Source organism: Cydia fagiglandana, chromosome 27 (assembly GCF_963556715.1).
Source record: "Cydia fagiglandana chromosome 27, ilCydFagi1.1, whole genome shotgun sequence".
Classification (NCBI taxonomy): Eukaryota; Metazoa; Arthropoda; class Insecta; order Lepidoptera; family Tortricidae; genus Cydia; species Cydia fagiglandana.
In genome coordinates this window covers 5,384,630-5,409,323 of record NC_085958.1, presented here as the reverse complement: position 1 = coordinate 5,409,323, position 24,694 = coordinate 5,384,630, and the positions used below count along the sequence as shown (strand labels likewise).

General features: G+C 38.0%; 1 protein-coding gene across 3 annotated transcripts in view; it reads right to left on the bottom strand.

Annotated features, from left to right (window-relative positions):
• Positions 1–24,694, bottom strand: part of LOC134677883 (synaptotagmin-7) — an 836,427-nt gene that overhangs the window by 522,550 nt on the left and 289,183 nt on the right. For all 3 annotated transcript variants that reach the window (XM_063536318.1, XM_063536319.1, XM_063536323.1), the window contains one exon: positions 21,262–21,354. In XM_063536318.1, the coding sequence (XP_063392388.1) occupies positions 21,262–21,354 (93 nt within the window). The remainder of the gene's footprint in view (positions 1–21,261; positions 21,355–24,694) is intronic.

Genomic DNA, 24,694 nt, shown 5'->3' with positions numbered 1-24,694 from the left:
AAAACCGTTCGTTATATTTTTTAAAAACTAAAAATTTGTAAATTTCGTGAGTATAAAATCACCTACACAGTGGACAATAAAAACTTTCTTATTCTTATTCTTATTCACCTCCGAAAAAAATAATATATTTTGATAACAAATGGGATCTATAGTACAAGTATATACTGGTACATAGACCAAGCTTTAGGTCACAAAACTAACAAAAACTCACAAAAAGTTGTTGGCCTAACGAACTTCAGCAAAGAGATCTCATTTTTAAACGGCAAAAGTCTACATTCTGAATTTAATCCTTAAAAATCTACCAATCGGCTGCTTGGTGGTTATATTTTATCAACCAAACTTTACGTAATCATGTGTAGTGTTTAGACGTATCGACCGCTTACGTCATGGTGACGTCACTGACAGTTAGGGTCAGTCGATGACAGACTGCGAAGAGTGCCGGACGTACCGCGTGATGTTTGTGTAGGCGAACCGTTGGAAATACATTACATCGTATGATTTACTGAGGAAAATACAGTACTTTACAATCATGTGACTATTTTTTATCGCTAGTTGTAGTTTTAAACTAGTCAAACTGTCTAACCTGGCAGCCGGGCAGCACATGATTGGCGTATCTTGAGGCGAGATAGACTACCCGTCCCTCTTTAATTAACATAGTTAGAAAAAGACGGGTAATCTATAGTTCGTTTTTTTAGCATTAGAAAGAACTTGCAAGAAGGTAAGCGATCTTGACATGTCTTTTAATTGAAAAACGCTTTTTAAAATTCAAAAACTATTACTTATGAAAGCAGAAGAATATAAATGATCGTATTAGATTCATAATTGTTACATATTTGCCGTAACTTATTTTTAAAATGTGGTTTTCAATTAAAAGACACATCAAGATTGTTTACCTAATTTCTAATGCTAAAAAAAACGAACTATATCTCGCCGCGAGATGTCGCGTCAATCATGTGCTAGGCCTACAGAGAAGGGTAGCTGTCTACTAAAAGACCAGTCTCTATATTCTGTATCTTTAGGTATTTAAATAAAACTAAACAAAATCTACCCTCAAATGGCTCCTTACGCCAGTTGAGGGTAGATGAAAACATTACACGATCAAATAATGTAGGCTAAAGTCAGGTCGATCAGTGACTGACCCAGGCGGTTTTGTATTTGGTTGGTTAACTAATCAATGTTATAACTACCCGAAAATGTACTAATTGTTTGTTTACTTCTATTTAAATACCTAAAGATACAGAGTATAGACCAAAAGACATAACTTCAAATTCAACTTAACATTCTGAACGTGGTAAAAGCTGTTCGCGTAGTGAATTTTATTGAGAACCATAAATCACAAATGATAACGGTTTTAGGCTTAGGGTTATCGGCAAACCATCGATTATATCAAGTATCTAGAGACATTATACAGATTTTATTGGCTTTTATTTGAGTCGGTTTGTAAGATGAATGGTTGAAATCTTGGCAATTGTGGATCAAGAACTAATCTACTTGAGATTATGCTCCAAATTTATGTAAAAGTATAGCTAGCAATGTACCGAGGAGAAGTTTCTTAAGTTGCGAAACTTCTATGTAGAATATTCTCTGGAACTTAAATTTAATAAACAATCTAATCGTGTCAAGACCGACGTAGACACATGCCATTTTAAATATTACGCCTGCCCGCTTTACTGTTATGTGGCATGTAATATTATACATATATTACACAAAACGTTAAAGTTCTCATGAGAACATTCTCACAGAGAACTTTCTAAGTTTCATTCATGTAATTTCTCTGAAATTTCCTGGAACATTACAGCAATTTCCGCAATTTGTATATTGCTAAGTATAGCGTTTCGGTAGTAAATATCTTATACCTATAAACAAGCATAATAATATATAAAAGTAGCGTTTCGGTAGTAATACCCTTAGATATCCCATCTTATCCTTACCTTAAACGAGCAATATATATTTTTAACTATATTTCGGGGATTCGTTTGGCTCTAACAATTTATATGAAATTTAAATATCGCGCTAGACCCGTTCGTATAACTAAATTTTAGAAATGTAAAAAATCCCGAAATTCAAAGATAATTAATTACTAATATCAACAATACACTCTTTTTGTTTGGGCAGTCGTGTAAAAAGAATAGATAGTATAGAGGGGTCCTGTCATAGTAAATTTTGTAGTCGCATTACATTTACTGCCATCTATCGACACCCGACTAAAACTCAAAATGAAAACGTATAAAATTATCAAAAAAATGTATATATATGGATAAATGATTGTATTATTTTTATATAATTTTGATCCATGTCCATTCTATGTGTTAAAATTGTTAAATATAAAACGGCGTCGTCACTCCATCTAGCCGAGAAATAGGCTAAAGGTGTGTGCGGCATCTATTCGAGAATGACTTTTTCTTGAATTCCGAGGCACGTTTTTTCCTTAGACTTTATTCGTCTTATACGAAGTTACATATGTCTTTGCTAATAGTAATAAAAGTCGGCGTTGAAAAATGTTAATAAAATACAGACAGAAATCATTGGTTTTACAATAGAACGCTTCTGATTTCTTCTTATCTTTCAGCTTTATGAACGTTTCCAGGCCATAAAGTAATACCTAAGTCAGCTAAGCACCTAAACCGCGGCCACGACTTCGCGCGGCGGCGGGAGCGACTTGCGGCACAGAATAAATAATAGTACTAGGTACAGAAGACTCACTCTCTAACAAAACGCGTCTGTTACGATTAGGACAGATAAGACCACTAGGTGGCGCAAGCGCCACGCGCGGCCTATGGCTAGCCACCAAAATTGGTGTGGAACGGATGTACTATTTGTTAGCGCCTCATTGGTGCTTGACACCTTCATGTACCTACGTGCTGGCCGCTTCGCCTAATGAATTCGGAATTCGTTTTATTGACATTGATTAGATATATATGATTTTGTTCATTCTGTAAAAAATATTGATTTTGACTAGACGAAGATATGTTATTTTAATTTACAAAAATGTTATAATATTAATAAAGTGATTTGTTTTAATGAGTTATATGTTCTCAAACATTTATTGGTGACCCCGACGTGATCACATTCGCAAATTTGTATGAAGATTGCGCTGAATTGAAAATGAAGACTATCCTTCGGAGAATGTCCCAATTTATCCAATAACGATTACCAGATGTTGTGAGTTTAAGCCGGTGAGAGCACGGATGGCTATTGCTGGTACCCATCAACTATCAATCGCTATTAAAATATCGTAAGTAATTAAAGGGTGATTCTACGAAGCGCGGGAGTATTACTGTAAGTACCTCTATGTACCTAAATTTGCTTTAATGCGTATGCAAGTATAATTGACCAGTTTAAAATAATCTCGCACCCTCAAAATGGAGGAACTCAAACGACAAAGAGGAACAGTTCGAAGGGCTTTAACCCTATTCAAAAAATTCCTCACACCGTTGTTAGATAAAAGGAATCTAACTCAAGTTCTTATAAATGAATGCACTCTTAGGTTGTCTAAAATACAGGAGGCATTTAACCTTTTTGATGAAATACAAAATAACATTGAATTACAGGATGATTCTCAGAGTGAGCTGGATGCTCGAGAGGCCACAGAAAATGAGTTTTATTGTGTAATGGCGCAGGCCCAAGAGGTGATTGCCGCCTTTAAGGAAAAAGACCATCAAGGGGACGAGTTCTTCAGCCAGAGCAGCCGTCAGCGCGGAGGAGCGAAGAATGTGAAACTCCCGCAGCTAAGACTTCCTCCCTTTGATGGAAAGACAGATAAGTGGCTAGAATTTAGAGACCTTTATCTGTCTTTAATACATGACAACGAGAACATTGATGACGTTTGTAAATTTCACTATCTCAAGTCATACCTTCAAGGCGATGCAAGCTTAGTTATTAATTCTGTGTCCGTCTCGGCTGAGAACTATCCTATCGCTTGGTCGCTTCTACGCGAGCGATATGATAATAAACGTTTGTTAATCAACCAACATTTAAAGGGTTTGTTTAGCATAGAGCCTTTGTCGAAGGAAAGTGATGAGGGTTTACGCAAATTAATTGACCATTTGTCAAAAAATTTACAAGCACTCAAGTCTCTTGGCGAGGAGACCGATAAGTGGGATACCTTGGTTATCTATATGGCCTCGTCGAAACTTGACGTTAGTACCGCGCGAAAATGGGAAGAGTTTCGTAGTGACATAACTTCTCCGTCATTAAAGGAGTTTTATAAATTCCTTCGTAACAGAGCTGACGTTTTAGAAACGGTATCTTGTTCGAGGAGCGACAAACGTCAAATTCAGACGGATTTAAATAAAAACGACAAACGTCAAAATGTTACTCGAACTAAATGCTTTGTTTCGTCAGGCCTGTCACAGGGATCTTCGACTAGCGTGGTGGTAAATGAGTGTAATTATTGTAAGCAGGATCATAGGCTAAGCGACTGTCCCAAATTTAATTCCTTATCGGTTGATGAGCGCTTCTTACAGGTGAGTCAGTGGAGGTTGTGCAAAAACTGTTTACGCCCCGGCCACACTGCTTATCAATGTCGCACCAGTACTGCGTGTAGGGTTTGCAAAAAAAGGCACAACACCATATTGCATAAAGAAGTGATTAACCTACAACAAGGTGAAGAGGAAGCAGCTGCCGGACCTAGTAATAATACTTCAAATCCTCGAATGTCAGCAGCTCCTTCGCCTTCAAGCGTAAATCAAGAAACTAAGCCCCAAGCATGACTAGCACGGTCGCGCGCCGATCCGTGTGTCAAGTCGCGCTTTATGTATAAAGACGCTAGCGGCGGCGCAAGCTATGATGAGATTTCTAATTCGGCTATCGTAACAAACTCTACTAACACGACTGTCACGTTGACAGCGGCAGACCGTCGTCATATTATTTTAGCTACAGCTCTAGTTGAGGTGACTATTCACGGAAACAAGTTTGTTTTGCGCGCGTTGTTAGACAATGGTAGTCAGTCCTCATTTATTACTGAAAAGGCTAAACAAAAGATTGGTTGCAGTACAATTGTTGTAAATCGCTCCATTTCGTGTCTTAATAAAATACCTTTGTTTATAAATGAATATTGTGATCTTAATTTACATTCACTCCATACGTCATTTATAGCTGAAGTGAGGTGCTATATCGTAGCTGAGATTACGGATGAGCTTCCTGCAGTCAATACAGGAATAAAGGTAGATATTCCTAACAATATTATCCTAGCTGATCCTAAGTTCCAGTCGCCGGCAGAAGTCGATCTCTTGCTTGGTTCTGATATATACTGGGACTTGATTGGGCAAAAGAAAATTAAGCTAGGTATAAGGCAACCATATTTAGTTGAAACCGAGCTAGGTTGGATAGTGGCTGGCCCTACGGGGGGGAGGCCCAAGGACTCTACGAGTTCTCATACTATCCGCTGTAACTTTTCACAAGAAATTAGAAACCAGTTGTCAAAATTTTGGGAACTTGAAGAGTTACCTAGTTCGAAACCTGCAGTATCTTCAGATGATGCTTATTGTGAAAGACTTTTTAACGATACTACGCACCGTAATAGTGACGGAAGATATATCGTGAGTATCCCCTTTCGAGAATCGCCAGATACCCTTGGTGATTCATATAAATTGGCTGAAAGGATGCTCTATAGCATTGAAAGAAAAATGTCTAGGAATCCTAAACTTAAAAAAGGTTATTCTGATTTTATTAAGGAATATGAAGACCTTGGGCATTTGACTGAAGTCTCGAAAGCTGAAGAAGGTAGTCAGTTTCTTCCTCATCATGCTATTTTAAGAGAGCAAAGTGAAACTACCAAATTAAGAGTCGTGTTTCATGCGTCAGCAAAAACTACGTCAGGTAAGTCCTTAAATGACATACAATATGTAGGACCCGTAGTGCAAGACGACTTGTTGTCTATTTTGTTAAGATTTAGGCAACATAAATACGTAGTTACAGCAGATGTAGAGAAAATGTACAGACAGATTCTAGTAGAGCCCAGCCAACGTAAATACCAGCAGATTCTTTGGAAAGACCCAGCTACTAAAAAGATGCGTATATTACAATTAAATACAATTACATACGGTACTGCTTCAGCGCCTTTTCTCAGCACGCGATGTTTGCTACAGTTAGCGAAGGAATGCGAAAATCAAACTATCGCCCAAATAATACAGCATGATTTTTACATGGACGACCTTCTGACTGGTGCGCAGACTGAAGCGGAGCTTGGCAACATATGTGAATCAGTTACCAATATATTAAACGGAGCTTGCTTACCTCTTTGTAAGTTTCATACGAACGCTCCTGATATTGTCAAAACCAGCCTAAGTACCATGATACCTAAGGATTTAGATTTAGATGGCCAGTCGAGTGTTCTAGGTTTAAAATGGCAACCAGCACCCGATTGTTTACAATTTTCAGTAGAAATTGAATCCAAACCGCCAGTTACCAAACGTACTATTTTGTCAAACTCGGCAAAAATATTTGATCCTCTCGGCTTACTAAGTGCGGTTACCATTACACCTAAAATCATTCTTCAGAGGTTGTGGTTATCAAAATTGGACTGGGACGATCCAGTTCCAGCTGATTTATGTAAAACATGGACAGATTTTGTAGACAAGCTCAAAACTTTGACAAACATTAACATACCGAGATACGTTTTGTGTAGTCAACCTGTAAACATTACTCTACACTCATTCTCAGATGCATCTGAGGTTGCATATGCTGCATGCATTTATTTAATCTCCTCAGATGTTGACGGTACCACACTTACACGTTTACTGTGCGCAAAAACAAAGGTTGCTCCCTTGAAGCCGACATATATTCCACGTTTGGAACTTTTAGGCGCGTTACTGTCTGTTCGATTGACTGTTAAGGTTCAGAAATCGCTACGCTGTAATATTGAGCAAGTTTTTCACTGGACTGACTCAGCTGTCGTTCTAAGTTGGCTTCAAGCGGAACCTCGGAGTTTAAAAACGTTTGTAGCAAATCGGGTTGGTGAGATTCAAGAATTGTCTCAACATAGTACATGGAGACACGTGCCAGGAGAGATGAACCCTGCTGATTTAGCATCAAGGGGGGTTGACCCTCAAAATTTATGTACCGCCGATATTTGGTGGCAGGGTCCCTCTTTCCTTAACGACCATATGTCAAAATGGCCACAACTGAATCCGCTCATCAACGATACTAGTTGCATACCCGAAATGAAAACGTTTACTCTTATCGATAATACAGTAGATATAAACTACAGTGTCGTAGACTTTGAAAGACATTCGAAGCTGACGACTTTGCAAAGAGTCTTTGCATATGTGCAAAGATTTATCTACAATTTAAGAAATCCTGCGTCTAAACGTGGGGGTTATTTAACTACAGAGGAATTAAATTCATCTTTAAAATATCTGACAAAGCAATCTCAAGTAGAGTCTTTCGGTGATGATCTTTGCACACTGCAAAAAGGTAAACCTTTACCTTTAAAGTCTCGAATACTTAAGCTTACACCATTTATAGATGAGGACGGACTACTACGTGTCGGTGGTCGTATTCAGAATTCTCCAGTCAGTTACACGCAAAAGCACCCCGCATTATTAGATGCTAAACACACATTTACGAAGCTGCTTTTTCAGCGTGAGCACAGTAGAACTTTGCATGGATCTGTCAAACTAATACTAAATAATCTACGCAATCAATTTTGGCCTATACGCGGGAGAGATTTAGCTAGGAGTACGGTTAATAAATGTAAAAGGTGTTGGATTATGAAAGCGAAAACTGTAAATCCTATAATGGGGAACTTACCTGAAACCAGAGTCACGCCAAGCCTGCCCTTTAAGGTTTGTGGGGTTGACTTTGCGGGACCCTTCTTGATTACAGATCGTAAGGGTCGAGGCTGTAAGATAACCAAGGCTTACTTAGCTCTTTTCGTTTGTTTTTCGACAAGGGCTTTACATTTAGAACTCGTCAGTAGTCTTTCCACTGACGCTTTTATTCAATGTCTCCGACGGTTTATATCTCGTCGTGGTTATCCATGCGAGATTCATTGCGATAACGGTTCAAATTTTGTGGGTGCGAGTAACGAACTTGCTTCCTTTCTGAAGTCTAGCAATAATTCTGTAGCTTCGTGGGGGGCTAATGAGGGTATAAAATTCGTGTTCTCGCCGGCTTATTCTCCACATTTCGGAGGGATATGGGAAGCCGGAGTCAAGTCAGCCAAATTCCATATGGCGCGGGTCCTAGGCAATACCCACATGACGTTTGAAGAACTGTCAACGCTTTTCAATCAAATTGAAGCCATCTTGAATTCTCGGCCGCTGACCTATTTATCGACCGATCCCAACGACCTGGAGCCATTAACGCCAGGCCATTTCCTGATCGGCCAGTCATTGATGTCTTTACCTTCTCCGAACCTGTTGGACATCAACCCAAATCGGCTAAGTAGATACGAGCACATCGAGCAAATGCGGCAGCAATTTTGGAATCGCTGGCATAAGGAGTTTCTGGCCGAATTACAGGAACGGATTAAGTGGAAGGTCAACACACAACAACTTCAAGTTAACGACGTGGTTGTCGTTAAAGAGACAAACGTCCCTCCTATGAAATGGAGAATGGGACGAATAGTTAAGTTGTTCCCCGGACAAGACAACGTATCCAGAGTGGCGGATGTTAGCACGGCACGTGGCATAATACGAAGAGCAGTTCATCGTCTATGTCCACTGCCCAAACCGGAAGGAGCTTTCTTCGTCCTCGAGGCTCTACCTCCTCGAGGGGGGGGAGTATGTTAGCGCCTCATTGGTGCTTGACACCTTCATGTACCTACGTGCTGGCCGCTTCGCCTAATGAATTCGGAATTCGTTTTATTGACATTGATTAGATATATATGATTTTGTTCATTCTGTAAAAAATATTGATTTTGACTAGACGAAGATATGTTATTTTAATTTACAAAAATGTTATAATATTAATAAAGTGATTTGTTTTAATGAGTTATATGTTCTCAAACACTATTAGCTATCTGTAGCAAAGCGACGAAATCGCGGAGTGAGCCACGCCTGCTACCGTACAGAAATGACACTTTCTACAAAACCGAAGTTTGACAGCAGTTCAGTGACGAAGTGGTGACGAATCATGCTGGGGGCCCATTTTTGAATTTCGATCACTCGATTTCGTCACTCGAAAATCGGTGGAAAACGGCGAATGCTAATTTCTGAAATACGAGCGATCAAAATTTGGAATCTAGTGGTATTGACTTCAATTCTATTAGTAGAATTTAAACGCCTAGTAGTGGAGATATCATTTAACAAAATACACGAAATCGAGTGGTCGAATTTCAAAAATCGGCCTTCCTTTTTATGTGTATAGCACTATCCCTTTCGGCTGTTTAGGATTGTCAAAATTCAAGTTATTATCTTAAGTATCTGTCGTGCACGCAAAGGGACGTCAAGTTGTACCAACCCTAATAATTGCTCGGAGCAATGCTGAGCCGAACGGCGCCGAGAATGCCCGAAAGGATCGCCCCACTGGCCATTGGTGGGAACGAAAGATCGGATCACCCATCCGCCTTAAAGTGACATTCCATTTCCAACTGCAGCTGCAGTACTGTTCATTTTACTATGGAAACGCGTCGCTGTCATTGTCAATTTCCATAGAAAATGAACAGTATTGCAGCTGCAGTTGGAAATGGAATGTCACTCTTATTCGAACAAAGCTTCTAAGACACCACTGCAGTACGATACCGATATATCAATATCAAAAGTGACATTTCTTCAACCAAAAACGTTACTCTCACACTCTGACAGACCAGTATCGTATCGGTGTGACATCTTATAAGCTTTGTTCGAATTGGGTCGTGTGCTCGTGTGTCACGCTCCCTCCAACCTATGCCGCTCATCGCTGTAGCCGCGTGATGTCGTGGCTATGGTTATCGCTGCCGCCGTCGCAAGTCGCTCAATGTCGTGGCCGCGTAAAGCCCAGCTTACACGAGCGAGCTGATGCAATTACCTGTCGCTCCGGGCTTTCGTTTAGTAAACCAGACTTGGTAATTAAGTACAGTGAAGGGCAAAATGTTGTGGACTTTATCCACAAAACATGACGTAATATTGTGAAAAGAAGCAATGTTTAAAAACCGGCCAAGTGCGAGTCGGACTCGCGTTCCAAGGTTTCCGTACATTACTAAATTTTTAACAATATATTTTTTTATATAGGGTACATCGCCAATTACTAGCCACCCCCCAATTACTGGCCACTTAATTTGATTTCTATTTATAGGTGAACAAAGTTCATTTTAGTATATAAGGTACGAAAATCCAATTATTAGCCAGTTTTCAATTACTGGCCACCTATTCCAAAAATGAATTCTATTTACAGATAAATAAAACTCATTTTCAGTATAAGGAAAATGGCCAGTAACTGAAATTTATCCACAACCCACTCGTTCAATAACTGGCCGCCTCTTACAAAAATGAGTTCTATTCACCTATACACAGAATTCATTTTAGTATAGGTGGCCAGTAATTGAAAACTGGCTAATAATTGGCGATGTACCCTATGTGAAACGCGAGTGAATTGCCTTTAAAAAATCCGTAGGGGTCGGATCAAAAACTAAGTAATTGGCCCGACTCACGCTTGACTACATATTTCTAATAGGTTTTCCTGTCATCTATAGGTAAAGACCTATTTCATGTATTTTTTTCACAATTTTAGACCCAGTAATTTCGGAGATAAAGGGGGGGAATGGTAATTTTTTGCCTATTTTCTTGAATTACTTCTAAACTGTTTATTCTAAAATTATAAAAAAAATATGTTTGAGATTGTTACATTGAGTTCTTTCATTTGATATGTAACACAATATAGTTTGAAAAACTTTATTTTTTGATTTTCTCATTTACCCCCCAAACGTGGCCCCCATGTGAAAATTCATTTGTTTACGTTACATGTCCGTCTTTGGGTCACAAACTTACATGTGTGTACCAAATTTCAACTTAATTGGTCCAGTAGTTTCGGAGAAAATAGGCTGCGACAGACGGACAGACAGACAGACAGACGCAGGAGTGATCCTATAAGGGTTCCGTTTTTTTCCTTTTGAGGTACGGAACCCTAAAAATTAACATTGATATGAACATACCTTGATTTGACACTAGAGCTTAGTGATGATTAAATATCGGCTTAAGTGTTATCCGTATTCTTCTAGCATGATTTGCGTTTTCGCGTGTGACACCATACATCTTCATCATCATCATCATCATTTCAGCCTATATGGGTCCCACTGTGCTGAGCACAGGCCTCCTCTCATGCGCGAGAGGGCTTGGGCTATAGTCCCCACGCTAGCCCAATGCGGATTGGGGACTTCACATACACCTTTGAATTTCTTCGCAGATGTATGCAGGTTTCCTCACGATGTTTTCCTTCACCGAAAAGCTAGTGGTAAATATCAAATGATATTTCGTACATAAGTTCCGAAAAAGCTCATTGGTACGAGCCAGGATTTGAACCCGCGACCTCCGGATTGAAAGTCAGACGTCATATCCACTCGGCCACCACTGCTTCCATACATCTTGCGCGACTTAAAGTATAGAATCGCGCGCGAGAACCTAACTCATGCTAGCAGAATACGGATAGATACTAGACGGTCAGATAGTCAGAGCCTTTCTACTCTGAATCTATACGTGGATTTCTTTTCTTATGGTTTGACGAGTCAAAAAGAGAGCCTGTAACCTCAAGGATTTCAATTTCGACCAAGAACTAGACCTGGGCATATTAACTAAGTCTAACATTTCTCTGAGCTATGTCGACCTTATAGCTCTCTGCGCCACTTGGACCATCCCACTAACCCGGGGTTAGCCGTTAAAACCTGGAGTTACCATGGTTATCAGCACAATTTAACACTGGGTTAACGTTTTAACCGCTTAACCCCGGGTTATTGGGATGGTGCAAGTGGCCCTATATGGATTAGGTGGACTTTATAAGCTCTCCGTCAATTAAATCACCGACCCGACAGCATCAAGCCCATCAATTTTCAAAAGCAAAGCGTAAGCGGGCCAAGTCGCTACATTATTCAGCAGTTATACAGCTAGAGATTCACCCACTAGATGGATCGTTTGGGTCACAACCTTTATGGGCAGTTATACTTAACGCAATACCAACTGGCGACTGAGATCATAATGCTATCTCCTTTACCCTTGTTAAGACCAACCGAGAGTAAAAGAGATGGCATTATGACCTGACTCGCCACTTACTTTTGCGGCAAGTATAGCTTTAAAGTCTAATTTTCTTGCTGAACTCCTATCAACCATGTTCAAGGCAGGGATCAAATACCGGTATTATTTTCATTAATTGTCCTTACCTAAATACCATTTTAGAAAATCAAAGCAATATTGCGCATTCAGAGGCTTCACAGCGTAATTTTGATTTTTAGTTATACCGGTAACGATCCTTTGTTCAAACACTAGTATAAATAAAAATAAATATAACTGAGTTTTAAAGCCCTTGTGCCTTTAATATCATGAAATGAAAAAAACCTATCTGTTAATAACTTCCTACCAAATTACTTTACATCTAAGGATTCCTTGTTAAAAACATCTCCTATACAGGGTTCCCAATCTTTGTCCGCGGCGCACTTGCAAGATTAAAATTTAATCTAGCTCCTTACAGTCCCTAAGGCTAGCTCCTTACAGTCTACGGCGCACAGTTTGGCAACCCCTTTAAGTTCACAACACGCTCCAATCCCGTTGCAGTGTGACGAAGCCTAATGGGTTTCAGTAAATGATTTAAAATGCTTACTCTACTGGAGGCGATCTGCGTACAGTCAATGCAACATTCATAACGTTGGCAGGGCTAGGATCAAGGATATGGGTTACTGTTTACTTTAGAAAAGGAGAACTTTTCTGACCTTAGAAGATATATTGTGCTCGTATACAGGATGACAATGAAAAACGCCAATAAAATAAAATAAAAACCGGACAAGTACGCGTCGGACTCGCCCACCGAGGGTTCCGTACTTTTTAGTATTTGTTGTTATAGCGGCAACAGAAATACATCATCAGTGAAAATCGCGGTTTGTGAGATAGGTAGGTACAGCCTGCAGCTCTACTATCAGTTGGCAGAGTATTTTTCACTTACACTCGGTGAATAAACGTGCCGTGTGTCACGTTTTACGTTTCTTTACGGTCTTATGTACCTAACTTCACTCCACTCCAAACGATGCTGTCCCTTTCTAAGTATACTAAAAAACAGAGCAAGAGTTATATCGGAGTTTTATACAGCGCCTCTAGGACTCACTTAAAGAACTAAATAAGAAAATTGACACATTTTCTCACGTCTACGTAATTTACTATCTATGCATCTCGCTCTCGCATATTAGTGCAAGTGAGATGCACAGAAAGTAATGTTACATATAATGATGGTAGCCGTGAATATGGAGGGTAGAGGTAAGGAGAATCCTTTATGACTTTATGAGAAAACTCCTTTATGGGAGAATATTTGCAAAAACTGGGCACGCTGTCAGCTATTATAATTTTTCTAAATCTTTCCAGAGTAGCGAAAAAGAAAACCCATAAACCTAGTTTTTCATTGTATCAATACCATACTAAAAATCATGGAGAATGGAAGTTTCTCGTATTTAGAAGTGGAAAAACGTTTTCTCTTTTTGTATGGACGATTACGACGTATAGTCAGACCGTAAAAAGTCTGCAGCGATTTTGATAGCCCACGCAGTGCAAGTGTCATTTTAAACGTCAAACTTCTATGAAATTAATAACACTTAAGCTGCGTGGGCTATCAAATCCGCTGCAGACTTTTATTGGTACTACTATATAGTAGAAAGTCTCCGTCAAAAACCTTAAGAGGGAAGTATACTATATAGTCGGACCGGATATGGTCGGACCGGATCGATACAGCGATTTAGAGCACGATGCTTGTTTTATGTATTAATTAATCTTAATTGTAAATAGTCATTATGTTGTATCTTCTTGCTGTGTAACTTTTTTTTCTTATTTAATTAACTGTTGACTGTATGTTATTTCTGTCTTTTTTCTTCTTGTTTGTTAACTTCCGTGATTCTTCTCACTTGATGGTCTCATCGGAAGATCAGCGCTGGAAGCCACCAGCAACATGCTGAGATGGGGCCATTTCGTGGCACTTTAATCTTATTTTGTGTTTTCTTTTATACTATGTACTGTTCCGATTGTTTGTGCTTACGAATAAATCTATTCTATTCTATTCTATTCTATTCTAGTATACTTCCCTCTTAAGGTTTTTGACGGAGACTTTTTCATTAATTAATTACATGGAGATTGTATTCCTCTACCTCTACCCGCCACTTAGAGCATTTAGAAAGGAGATGTCATCGCTGTCATTTTCTTTACAAAACGCGGGGACGTCAAATGTATTGCTATTTCTACATGATTTGTACGTAACGTAGAAATAGCCATGTCAGTCCATACAAAAGTTTGCACAATTGTGCAAGTTTTTCGGCACAGGGGTGAGTAATATTGTCAACAAAAAAAATAAAGAATATAGACTAGGTATCTGCCGTATTCGAACTTCAAGATATTCACAAGAGACGACACGTACTAGATCCATTCTAGATACGTTATAGTTTAGATATCAACTAGTTATCTTTTGCAGCGCAATTCGGGCAACCAATGTCACTTTTACGTTAGATAGCGTAAGATATCTATTAGATGTGAATTGGATCTCTAAGTCAAATCCCGAGGAAGTCGTTCAAGAGTATCTCCAGAATCACGCCAATGTCAAATTTGACAGGTTAGATCTTAAACATATCGTTATCCTACGAGTATCTTGATGGTGATGTCTAAAAGATATCTAATAGATATCTATTTCAAAATCCGAATCGGGCCCTATGATATTTGATTTATTCGGTTGTCAATATAAAACAAATGTAGTTGTTCTTTCTTCTTGTATGAGACCCCATTACTATGTAGTCTTGCTTGAGATTAAGAAACATTATTTGGTGTTAAAACAAGCTTTTTTTTCCTGGTTGGAACCCTAATCCTAACAGTAAGCACTCAATGACCACTCCAGTTATTAAATGCTCTAAGACCAATTTTGTCACTTTGTTACTGACTCAACCTTCATTCTAATTTTTTTTAAGATTTGACGTTGCCATAGTTACGAAAATAATAAATAATATTAGTAAACAATGTATAAAATAAAATATATTGTATTCAAGAAAAAAATTGCAAAATATGATAATTAGGTAAACATCATTAATTAACGAGTTATTAAAATTATAACTTTGCGTGTTAAAAAATAGGAAGCAAAGTATATGGCGCGATTATACAGGCTACTTTTGGCTACATATTTATTACCTATGATGAAAATAGTACACACATGAGAAGAAATCTTAAAATACTAAAATAGGTATATATTATATTATGGTCCGCTTCAGTCCGCATCATAACAACGGCCGTCTCCTGCTAAGTACCATTATCAAATAGAGTGTGCGGAAAGAGAAGAGTTGTGAAATGTAGGGGAGCCCATACATTATACCTACGACTCTTCTCTTTCCGCACAGACCCTGACCTTAATAGCGATCTTAATTTTATAGTAAATGATCTCGAGTATATTTCAGTGCCAAGCGCCCCATTTCCAATACAAAATGAACCCACGCAGCGGGTTTTTGGCAATAAATGTGTTTAAACCTTATTTAAATTTTCAGATTCTAAACCACCAAAAGTTTTTGAAGAAAGTTTTATATGTATTTCCTGTTACCAAATTGACATGAAAAACGATTACCTAGGTATCAAACACAAGAATTTGAACATCGGAAAATAAACTATACTTACTTATTAAAGAAAAATAAATAAACTCACAGAACATTTGTATGTTTTATATGTAAGATGATAATACTTAATAAAATACGTAGGAATTCTTGCGTACATATTATAATAGGTCTTGCGGTATTCTTATATGTGTTATGTGCAGTGTGCACCCAGCAACAAAAGCAGCAGCATATCGTACCGCTCCTTGTAATGAGCCTTAATTCTTATTGCATACATGCATACGCATGCATACATGATGCCATCCGGATTTTCATGGAAATGTTGGTTCTTGCCTAAAACCAAAAACTGCTCGTAAGCAATGTGATCTTCGCAAATGTAGCAGTAGAAACAGGAAAATATGATGTCAAGTATATCTCATTACCTTTGTACTAAATCAGCCTTTTATCGAGCTATTAATTGATTTACCCCTTAAAGTTTTGCTTGAAATTCACGTACTGTTATAAATTTATACATATTACGTTGAAAATTGCATTAATACTCGTGAAAAATCTGCGTATTTGTTGTGTTTACAAGTTGACAGAAATGTCACGTTGGAAACGCACGTATTTTTCGATAACATCTGTCACCTTTACTCGCGTAAAGTATTTACGCAGAATAATTCTGGCTCAGTTTTCATTATATAACTAGTAGTTCGCCCCGAACTGTGAACTCGCGGTTCGCCAAAAAGATCAATTGAATGCAGTGCTACTTAGTCCGAGATGGGCATTTCGTAATTGATTCCTAATTCCACGATTACTTGAAATTACTTATTCTAATCGGTAATCTGATTACCGATTCCCAGATTACTTTGTAATCTAACAATACCGAATTACTAAGTACAATTCCATTTGAGGAATCAGGAATCAATTTTCGAATACTACAATTACGAATAATTGGAATCAATGTAGATTCCTCATTACGGGAATATATTACTTGACTCCTTTCAGATTACATTTCGTACTATGTACTATCAAAAGTACAATTCGATAGTAGATATAGATGTTGTTGACTTACTAGGATGCATCTACCTATACCTTATTTGAAACAGGTGTGTAGATTTCGAAAATGATGATCATGACCAATAAAACGACATCCATGACGACTTTTATGACATACTGCATGGCCGTCATTTTGGATTCCAAAATGATCATCATTTTCGAAATCAGGGACCCCTAAAACCTACAAAGTGACATCCATGACGACTTTTATGACATAGTGCATGGCCGCCATCTAGGATTCCAAAATAGTCATCATTTTCGAAATCTGCGCCTCCTAAAACCTATAAAACGATATCCATGACGACTTTTATGACATACTGCATGGCGGCCATTTTGGATTCCAAAATAGTTATCATTTTCGAAATCTGTGCCCCCTAAAACCTATAAAACGACACCCATGACGACTTTTATGACATAGTGCATGGCCGCCATTTTGCAATCCAAAATGGTCATCATTTTCAAAATCTGCGCCCCCCAAAACCTATAAAACGACATCCATGACGACTTTTATGACATAGTGCATGGCCGCCATCTAGGATTCCAAAATAGTCATCATTTTCGAAATCTGCGCCTCCTAAAACCTATAAAACGATATCCATGACGACTTTTATGACATACTGCATGGCGGCCATTTTGGATTCCAAAATAGTTATCATTTTCGAAATCTGTGCCCCCTAAAACCTATAAAACGACACCCATGACGACTTTTATGACATAGTGCATGGCTGCCATTTTGCAATCCAAAATGGTCATCATTTTCAAAATCTGCGCCCCCCAAAACCTATAAAACGACATCCATGACGACTTTTATGACATAGTGCATGGCCGCCATTTTCGAATCCAAAATGGTCATCATTTTCGAAATTTGTGCCCCCTAAAACCTATAAAACGACACCCATGACGACTTTTATGACATAGTGCATGGCCGCCATTTTCGAATCCAAAATGGTCATCATTATCGAAATCTGCGCCCCCCAAAACCTATAAAACAACATCCATGACGACTTTTATGACATAGTGCATGACCGCCATCTTGGAATCCAAAATGGTCATCATTATCGAAATCTGCGCCCCCCAAAACCTATAAAACGACATCCATGACGACTTTTATAACATAGTGCATGACCGCCATCTTGGAATCCAAAATGGTCATCATTATCGAAATCTGTGGCCCCTAAAACCTATAAAACGACACCCATGACGACTTTTATGACATAGTGCATGGCCGCCATTTTGGATTCCAAAATGGTAATCTCTTTCGAAATCGGGGCCCCCTAAAACCTATAAAACGTCATCCATGACGACTTTTATGACATAGTGGATGGCCGCCATGATGGATTTCAAAATAATCATCATTTTCGAAATCTGCGCCCCCCAAAACCTAAAAAACGACATCCATGACGATTTTTATGACATAGTGCATGGCCGCCATCTTCATCTATATTTTGTTGCATACTTACCTTGGCCGCAGACGTTCGGAATTTTCATTCAGTTTCCGTACGGAATGACAGGTAGGAACGGGACGTCGCTCTACAAATGTCATTCCGTTCGGAAAATGGGGGCCGGTCGAAGTATTTTGAAGATGGCGCCAGCATAGCTTGCCCTGTCAATCCCTAGAATTGTGTCAATTTTATTTTTTAATCAATATACATGTCCTGGATACCAGTCATTTAAGCCAAATCTCATAGACAAAGAGGCAAGCTATGATGGCGCCATCTATGCAAACCTTTGACAGTTGCCAACCCCATTCCGAACGTCTGTGGCCTTGGCCAAAGTCGACAATGGATTGAAAACGCGTGCGAATATAGTTGTCAAATCAAATTTGTCAGTAATTATTTACTTGTTCTTATGAACAAAAAAACTATACTCGTCCTTTTCTTTCGGGTGCTAGTACTGGTGTAAGACAAAGATAATATGATTCTCTCTGTCTGTGTTTGAAACGAGACAGTCCTTTGACAAACTATAACTGTAAGCTCTGTGGAGCCTTTAACTGAGTCACCATAGAGATTAAAATAAACTGTATCTGTGGTAAGCCGTAATATTTCTTGTAAGTACCTATGGAGTGTAGAACCTCTACCTTCCATAGTTTCTTGCCAAATGTCAAATACCTATACTATGTTTATTTTTATCTTGCTAATTATTTCAAAATAGTAAATTTAAAGACGATATTATAAAAGTGCAAGCCGAGCGCTTTCATTTGATACCAAACTCGACCATACTTTCTTACAAAAAAGATGACCAGAAATGCATGACCCCTCACAATAGTTTTTTAGCATTTTAAGCTCTTCTAGCTTAATAACCTCTTCATAAAGCCTGCTCATAATTTAATGACTAAAATTTACTGTCCTCAACTACACGTTTACCCAATTTCATTTAAATTAGGACAAATTTACTTAAGTTCTTGAGTATCAAACTATCTTCTGACAGTTCAGCTTAAAAACATCGAAATGCCGGGACGTGCCGCTAGCCGGCCGCGTGTCCGAAGTCGAATGTAAGAACTTCGCTTCGCTTCGCTCGCTCGTTCGATTAGAAAGAGAGCGTTTTAGGTGTGAAGTTAGGCAAGTATGGAAAACTCGCGTAAAAACGTCTATACCTAACTCATGGTACCAATTGAAATTTTTAGTTCTTTAGGTGACCGGTAGAGGCTCTGTACAATTACTCCATACATTTTCCTTAACTTTCTCACTATCGACTGTCATTCACGGAACTTGACGGAACTCATAGTAGAGCTACTGGTGACAGACAGACAGACAGACAGATGGACAGTGGAGTCTTAGTAATAGGGTCCCGTTTTTACCCTTTGGGTACGAAACCCTAAAAAGTACATAGATATTGTTTTTGTTTAATTGTTTTTTGTTGTAAGCCCATCGTCTCGTCTCCGCTGGCTTGGCCATCTCGAAAAGATGGGTGAAGATCGGGCAGCCAAAAGGGCCTACTTGGGTCGACCAACTAGGCACCGTCCTTGGTCGTCCTAAATACCGTTGGGCAGATAGAGTGGAGGCAGATCTCCGTGAGCTCGGCGTCGGCGAAAGCTGGCGGGATACCGCTCTGAACCGATCAAATCAGCGTGCTCTTGTGTTGGAGGCCAACACGTTAGGGGAAGCTGTTCTACCTCGGACAGTTTTTTTCTTTTATGAATTTTAGAAAAAAAACTAAAGGCTGCAGAATTATTGTTTATCCGAATATTATAAGATACATCAATAAACTATCTAATACGATATAAAATTTGAAGATTGGTTTATTTATTTTGATGGGATATGTTGACGAAAAAAAAAGGGAAAAGTGTCCAAGGAACAACACCCCTGATGTAACTTGGTGTTTCCCGTTGTACCTGGGACATGATAATTTTATTTAGTAAATTTATAATATAATCATAGAAATAATGTTTTTATATGAAATCACAGATATTTTTAGCATATTTATGCCATTGAATAGATTTTTCTAGTACAATTACCTTAGAAAAAAAAATATTTAGCAATGGCATTTTTTTTTGCCTAAAACATTTTAGGCATCCTTTTTATGATCGATTACTTGGTAACTTATAATGCAAATAACTAATAATTAGCATACGTTGGACTCCAGCGGGCATTTTCGTGGCATGTCAGAATGATAGGTAAGGTTCGCAAATCAATCAATTCACTTTCGAGTATTTGTACTTAGTATTTGGTACCTAGTATTTATAATGTGAAATTCCAAATATCATAGCAACGCAACTAACTGCGTTAATGACGCATGTCAGCTATTTATTTGTTTTTTAAGTGGCCACTTCAGTGGGCTATCAGTCATCACTTCAAAGAGTATTTACACATTAAAGATGAATAAATGATAACGGGTAACTAATTTAATTAACTATGTTACAAATACTAGGTACATTATAATACTCGTAAGTTAAGATTTTTTTGTAAACCTTACCTTGCCCTCAAACTGCCCCCTATAGTCCGACGTTAATTAAAAATACGGCAAATATTAAACTTTAAGTTTAAAACAAATATTTACAGTAGAAGCAAGTACGGGCCAAGGTACAACATATTTTCGGTGTCCGAGGTACAACAAAGCAACTTTTTGGAAAAGTAAGCTTCGTAATATCATTTCCAATTGAGATTAGGCTGAATTGTTCCTACCATCGAGTAGCTAATTAACTTTACTTTAGCTTATTATATTAAGTTTTAGTATCTATTAGCAACACATGAAATAATCATCCTTGATGTAAAGTTCGAAATACTGACTTTTTATAACACAATTTATATTTTAATTTATTTCTTGAGTTACCGGCCGCTCTCATGTTTCATTGATAGCTTGTTTTTTATACTTAATAATAAAGTTTTAAATAATATAAATTAAATATGTCAATAACCGTGACAATGTGGAAAAATTGCCATCGGTCCGAGGTAAAATTATGTCCAAGGTACAACAGTTTCCCCTACTCATTTTGGGTCACCGCGCCAACCAAGTACCTAAGTAAGTATTTGTTTTTTTTAATGGGGTACTATTTGTATTGGACCTCGTGTTTCTACTCTATATGGCTGACTTACCCCAGGGTCTTGGTGCTGATGAGAGGAGTCTTCAGGTTCAGGAACCCGTTGAGGCGGTTCAGACCTTTCCCCCCTCCATCGGCCTGGTCCACTCTGAGAACAACGGAAAAATATAATTAAGATACGGTTCACAAAAAAAAATTAGGTAAGTACTTACCTACTTATTTAATTTTTAACAAGCAGAAACGTCTGCGAACGATGCTATTAACCTAAGAATAAATTTAAAAGTGGAAAAATTACTGTCTTGGGTGAGACTTGAACTCACGGCCTCTGGATCGATACTCCAGCGCTCTGCCATCTGAGCCACCAAGACCTCATCATAGACTGTTACCAAGAGCAGAGATATATATGTATAACTCCGTATAAGATAAATAAAGTCTAAGAAAAAAACGTGCCTCGGACGGCCAAGCAAAAGTCATTCTCGAATAGATGGCGCCATTACCTTTGGCCTATTCTCGGCTAGATGGCGTTAACGACACCGTTTGGTATTTAACAATTTTAACACATATTAGTGAAAGAAGATGGGTCAGTATGGAACAATAAAAATTAAGAATCATTTATCCGTAAACATATTTTGATTATTTTCTATATTTTCAATTTTATTTTAAGTTTATACGTGTGTCGATAGATGGCAGTAAATGTAACGTGACTACAAAATTGACAATGACAGGACCCCTCTATACTAGAGTCTGGCTAGCCAAAAATTGTTGGCAGATATTTCGTTGTTGTATCACCAATTGTCTATGATTTAAAAAAAAGCTAAAAGTGAGTTGTCAATTTATGTCATTCATTCAAATTGTTTGCGGTTTATAAGGGGTTTATTGTAAATAATATTAATAATTTCTATACTGAGTGATGTTCGCAAACTATTATTTAAGCTCGTAAATAATTACGACAATGTGCGAAGTCGACGTGTAGCGTTGTATAACGAAAAACTGCAATGTTTACAACTCCTAACCAAATGTAAACAAATTAGGAGGTTGGTGCTCTATAAATATTTTGATACTTTAAGTACTAGTTCTAACATTTGCCTATTACTTTGATTAAGTACGTGAATTTATTAATGCCTGAATCTCATAAATAGGACAAGTGTATAAAAAAACGGATAAACTAAAAGTTCTGAAAAATATCTATAAAATCTAAATATTGGAACGTAAACATATGTGTTTGTTGTTGACTGTACTTTAAATAGTAGTAGAAATTATGTAAGCTGACTTTGAGTGCACGTAAACTTTTATTTAGCTTATTTCCATAGGTACCTTACTTGTGCACAGAATACCAAAAATATTATCTAGTATCAAAACTATAATTCCTACTAAGCAAAGTGTGACCAGCCCAAGATTTTTTGAATTTCCCGCCAATAATTTAGGTAAAATTTCAGTAGCCAGACTCTATCTATTATTTTTGCCAAGAGTAATTTTTCAACTTTTAAATTTGTTCTAAGCTTAAAAACAAGTGCTGTTCAAATTTGGATTGATGGCCAAAGGTGAAAGTGAACGTGTCTGTCGCGTTCTACTTATTCTATTCTCACTTTTTCACATATTGCAAAACTGAGTAAAAATTACAACAATTCCCCAGTAAAATAAATTTCTACATCAACGCCATCTACCAACATTTTCTAGAACTAAACCCACCCCAGCATCGCTACGCAGCTTTCAGGAGCATTTTCCGAACGGGTTCCAATCATGACGACTAGATGGCGCCACTGTCAATTGCAGTACAATTATGAATCAAAAGCAAAATGCCGTATCTTATGTGAATTTATTATTGAAACACGATCCTTTTGATAGCAGATACTCAATCGTAAAATTATATTTATACGATTGTGAACCTTAGAAATAATGAAACAGAGTCGAAGCAAAAAAAGTCGTGCAAAAGCTTCGAAAAACCGACTAAAACGAAATTGCGCAATATGATAAACTTTTTAAGTTAATCGTTTTAAAGCAAGTAAACAATGTTGTATTGTTATTAAAACTTTACAATTTCAACTTTATTTCTATACCTTTAAGGTTTAATTTCCAATTCAAGCATACAAAATTGTTTTTCAATGATGAGGTCGCTCGATTTTAAAAAAGCTTAAGTAGTGGTATTTTGTACTGGACTTAAGTTTCTTTGGAAATTATAATTTGTATTGAAAATGATGTTATCGCAACCAATTTATGAACCGAAATTATGGTCATACAATAACAGCTAATGTAGGAACTTTTTGGTAATGGCACTGAATTTATTATAATTATCTTTGTTTGCCTTTAGCAAAGAGGATTCAGTATAGAGGCGTATTTAAATTTTACTGCCATCTTTCGACACAGGATGTATACTTTTAGGACGCCATTTGTCTTTGATCCCTGTTCTTTCACTGATATGTAGTGTAAAATTGTTAAATGTCAAACGGTGTCGCCATCTACACGAGCGTAGGCCAAACTATGGTGCCATCTTTTCAAGCATAAATATTCTTACTTTTCGGGGGCACGTTTGTTTCTTAGACTTTATTTATCTTATACCTACACATACAAGTATGTATTAATATATCTTTGCCTTGAGATATATGGGGCAAAGTTTGACTTCGATTTTTGAACAAGGTCAATACGGGTAAATATGGCTGGACTTCAGTAGGACCTGTTTACGCATTGATAAGTATTAAATCAAAGAGAATAGATAGTATAAAATAAACTAGAGGGCTATTGCCAAAGTAAATTTTGTAGTCACGGTACATTTACTGCCATCTATCGACACGCGATTAAAACTTAAAATAAAATTGAAAATATATAAATTTATCAAAATATGTTTACGCATAAATGCCTTTTAATTTTTATTGTTCCATACTGACACATGTTCTTTCACTGATATGTGTTAAAATTGTTAAATATCAAACGGAGTTGTCAACGCCATCTAGCCGAGAATAGGCCAAAGGTGTGTGCGCCATCTATTCGAGAATGACTTTTTCATTTCCGAGGCACGTTTTTTTCTTAGACTTTATTTATCTTATACGGAGTTATATATATCTCTGATTAAATAAATGATGGACCCGGGTATGTCCTTAAACTACGTCCAGGACCCGGATATGTCCTGAAACTACGTCCAAGACCACCGGTGGACGGGCAGCAGCGTCCCTCAAATTCGGTGTACTCGACTGCGATCGCCAACCCACCTGCCAAGCGTGGCGATTATGGCATTCACCCCCCATCATGCAGAGCACAATCAAACCACGGCCCCGAGGAAGTATTTGTATAGTAACGCCACCATGTCGGTCCGAGTACAGGAGCAGAGCACGAAGGCGATTCCATTGCAAAGAGGCGTAAGGCAGGGAGACGTTATCTCTCCGAAACTGTTTACTGCCGTAATGGAAGACACCTTCAAGCTCCTGGAATGGCAAGGACTTGGCATCAACATCAACGGCGAATACATCACTCACCTTCGGTTTGCCGACGATATC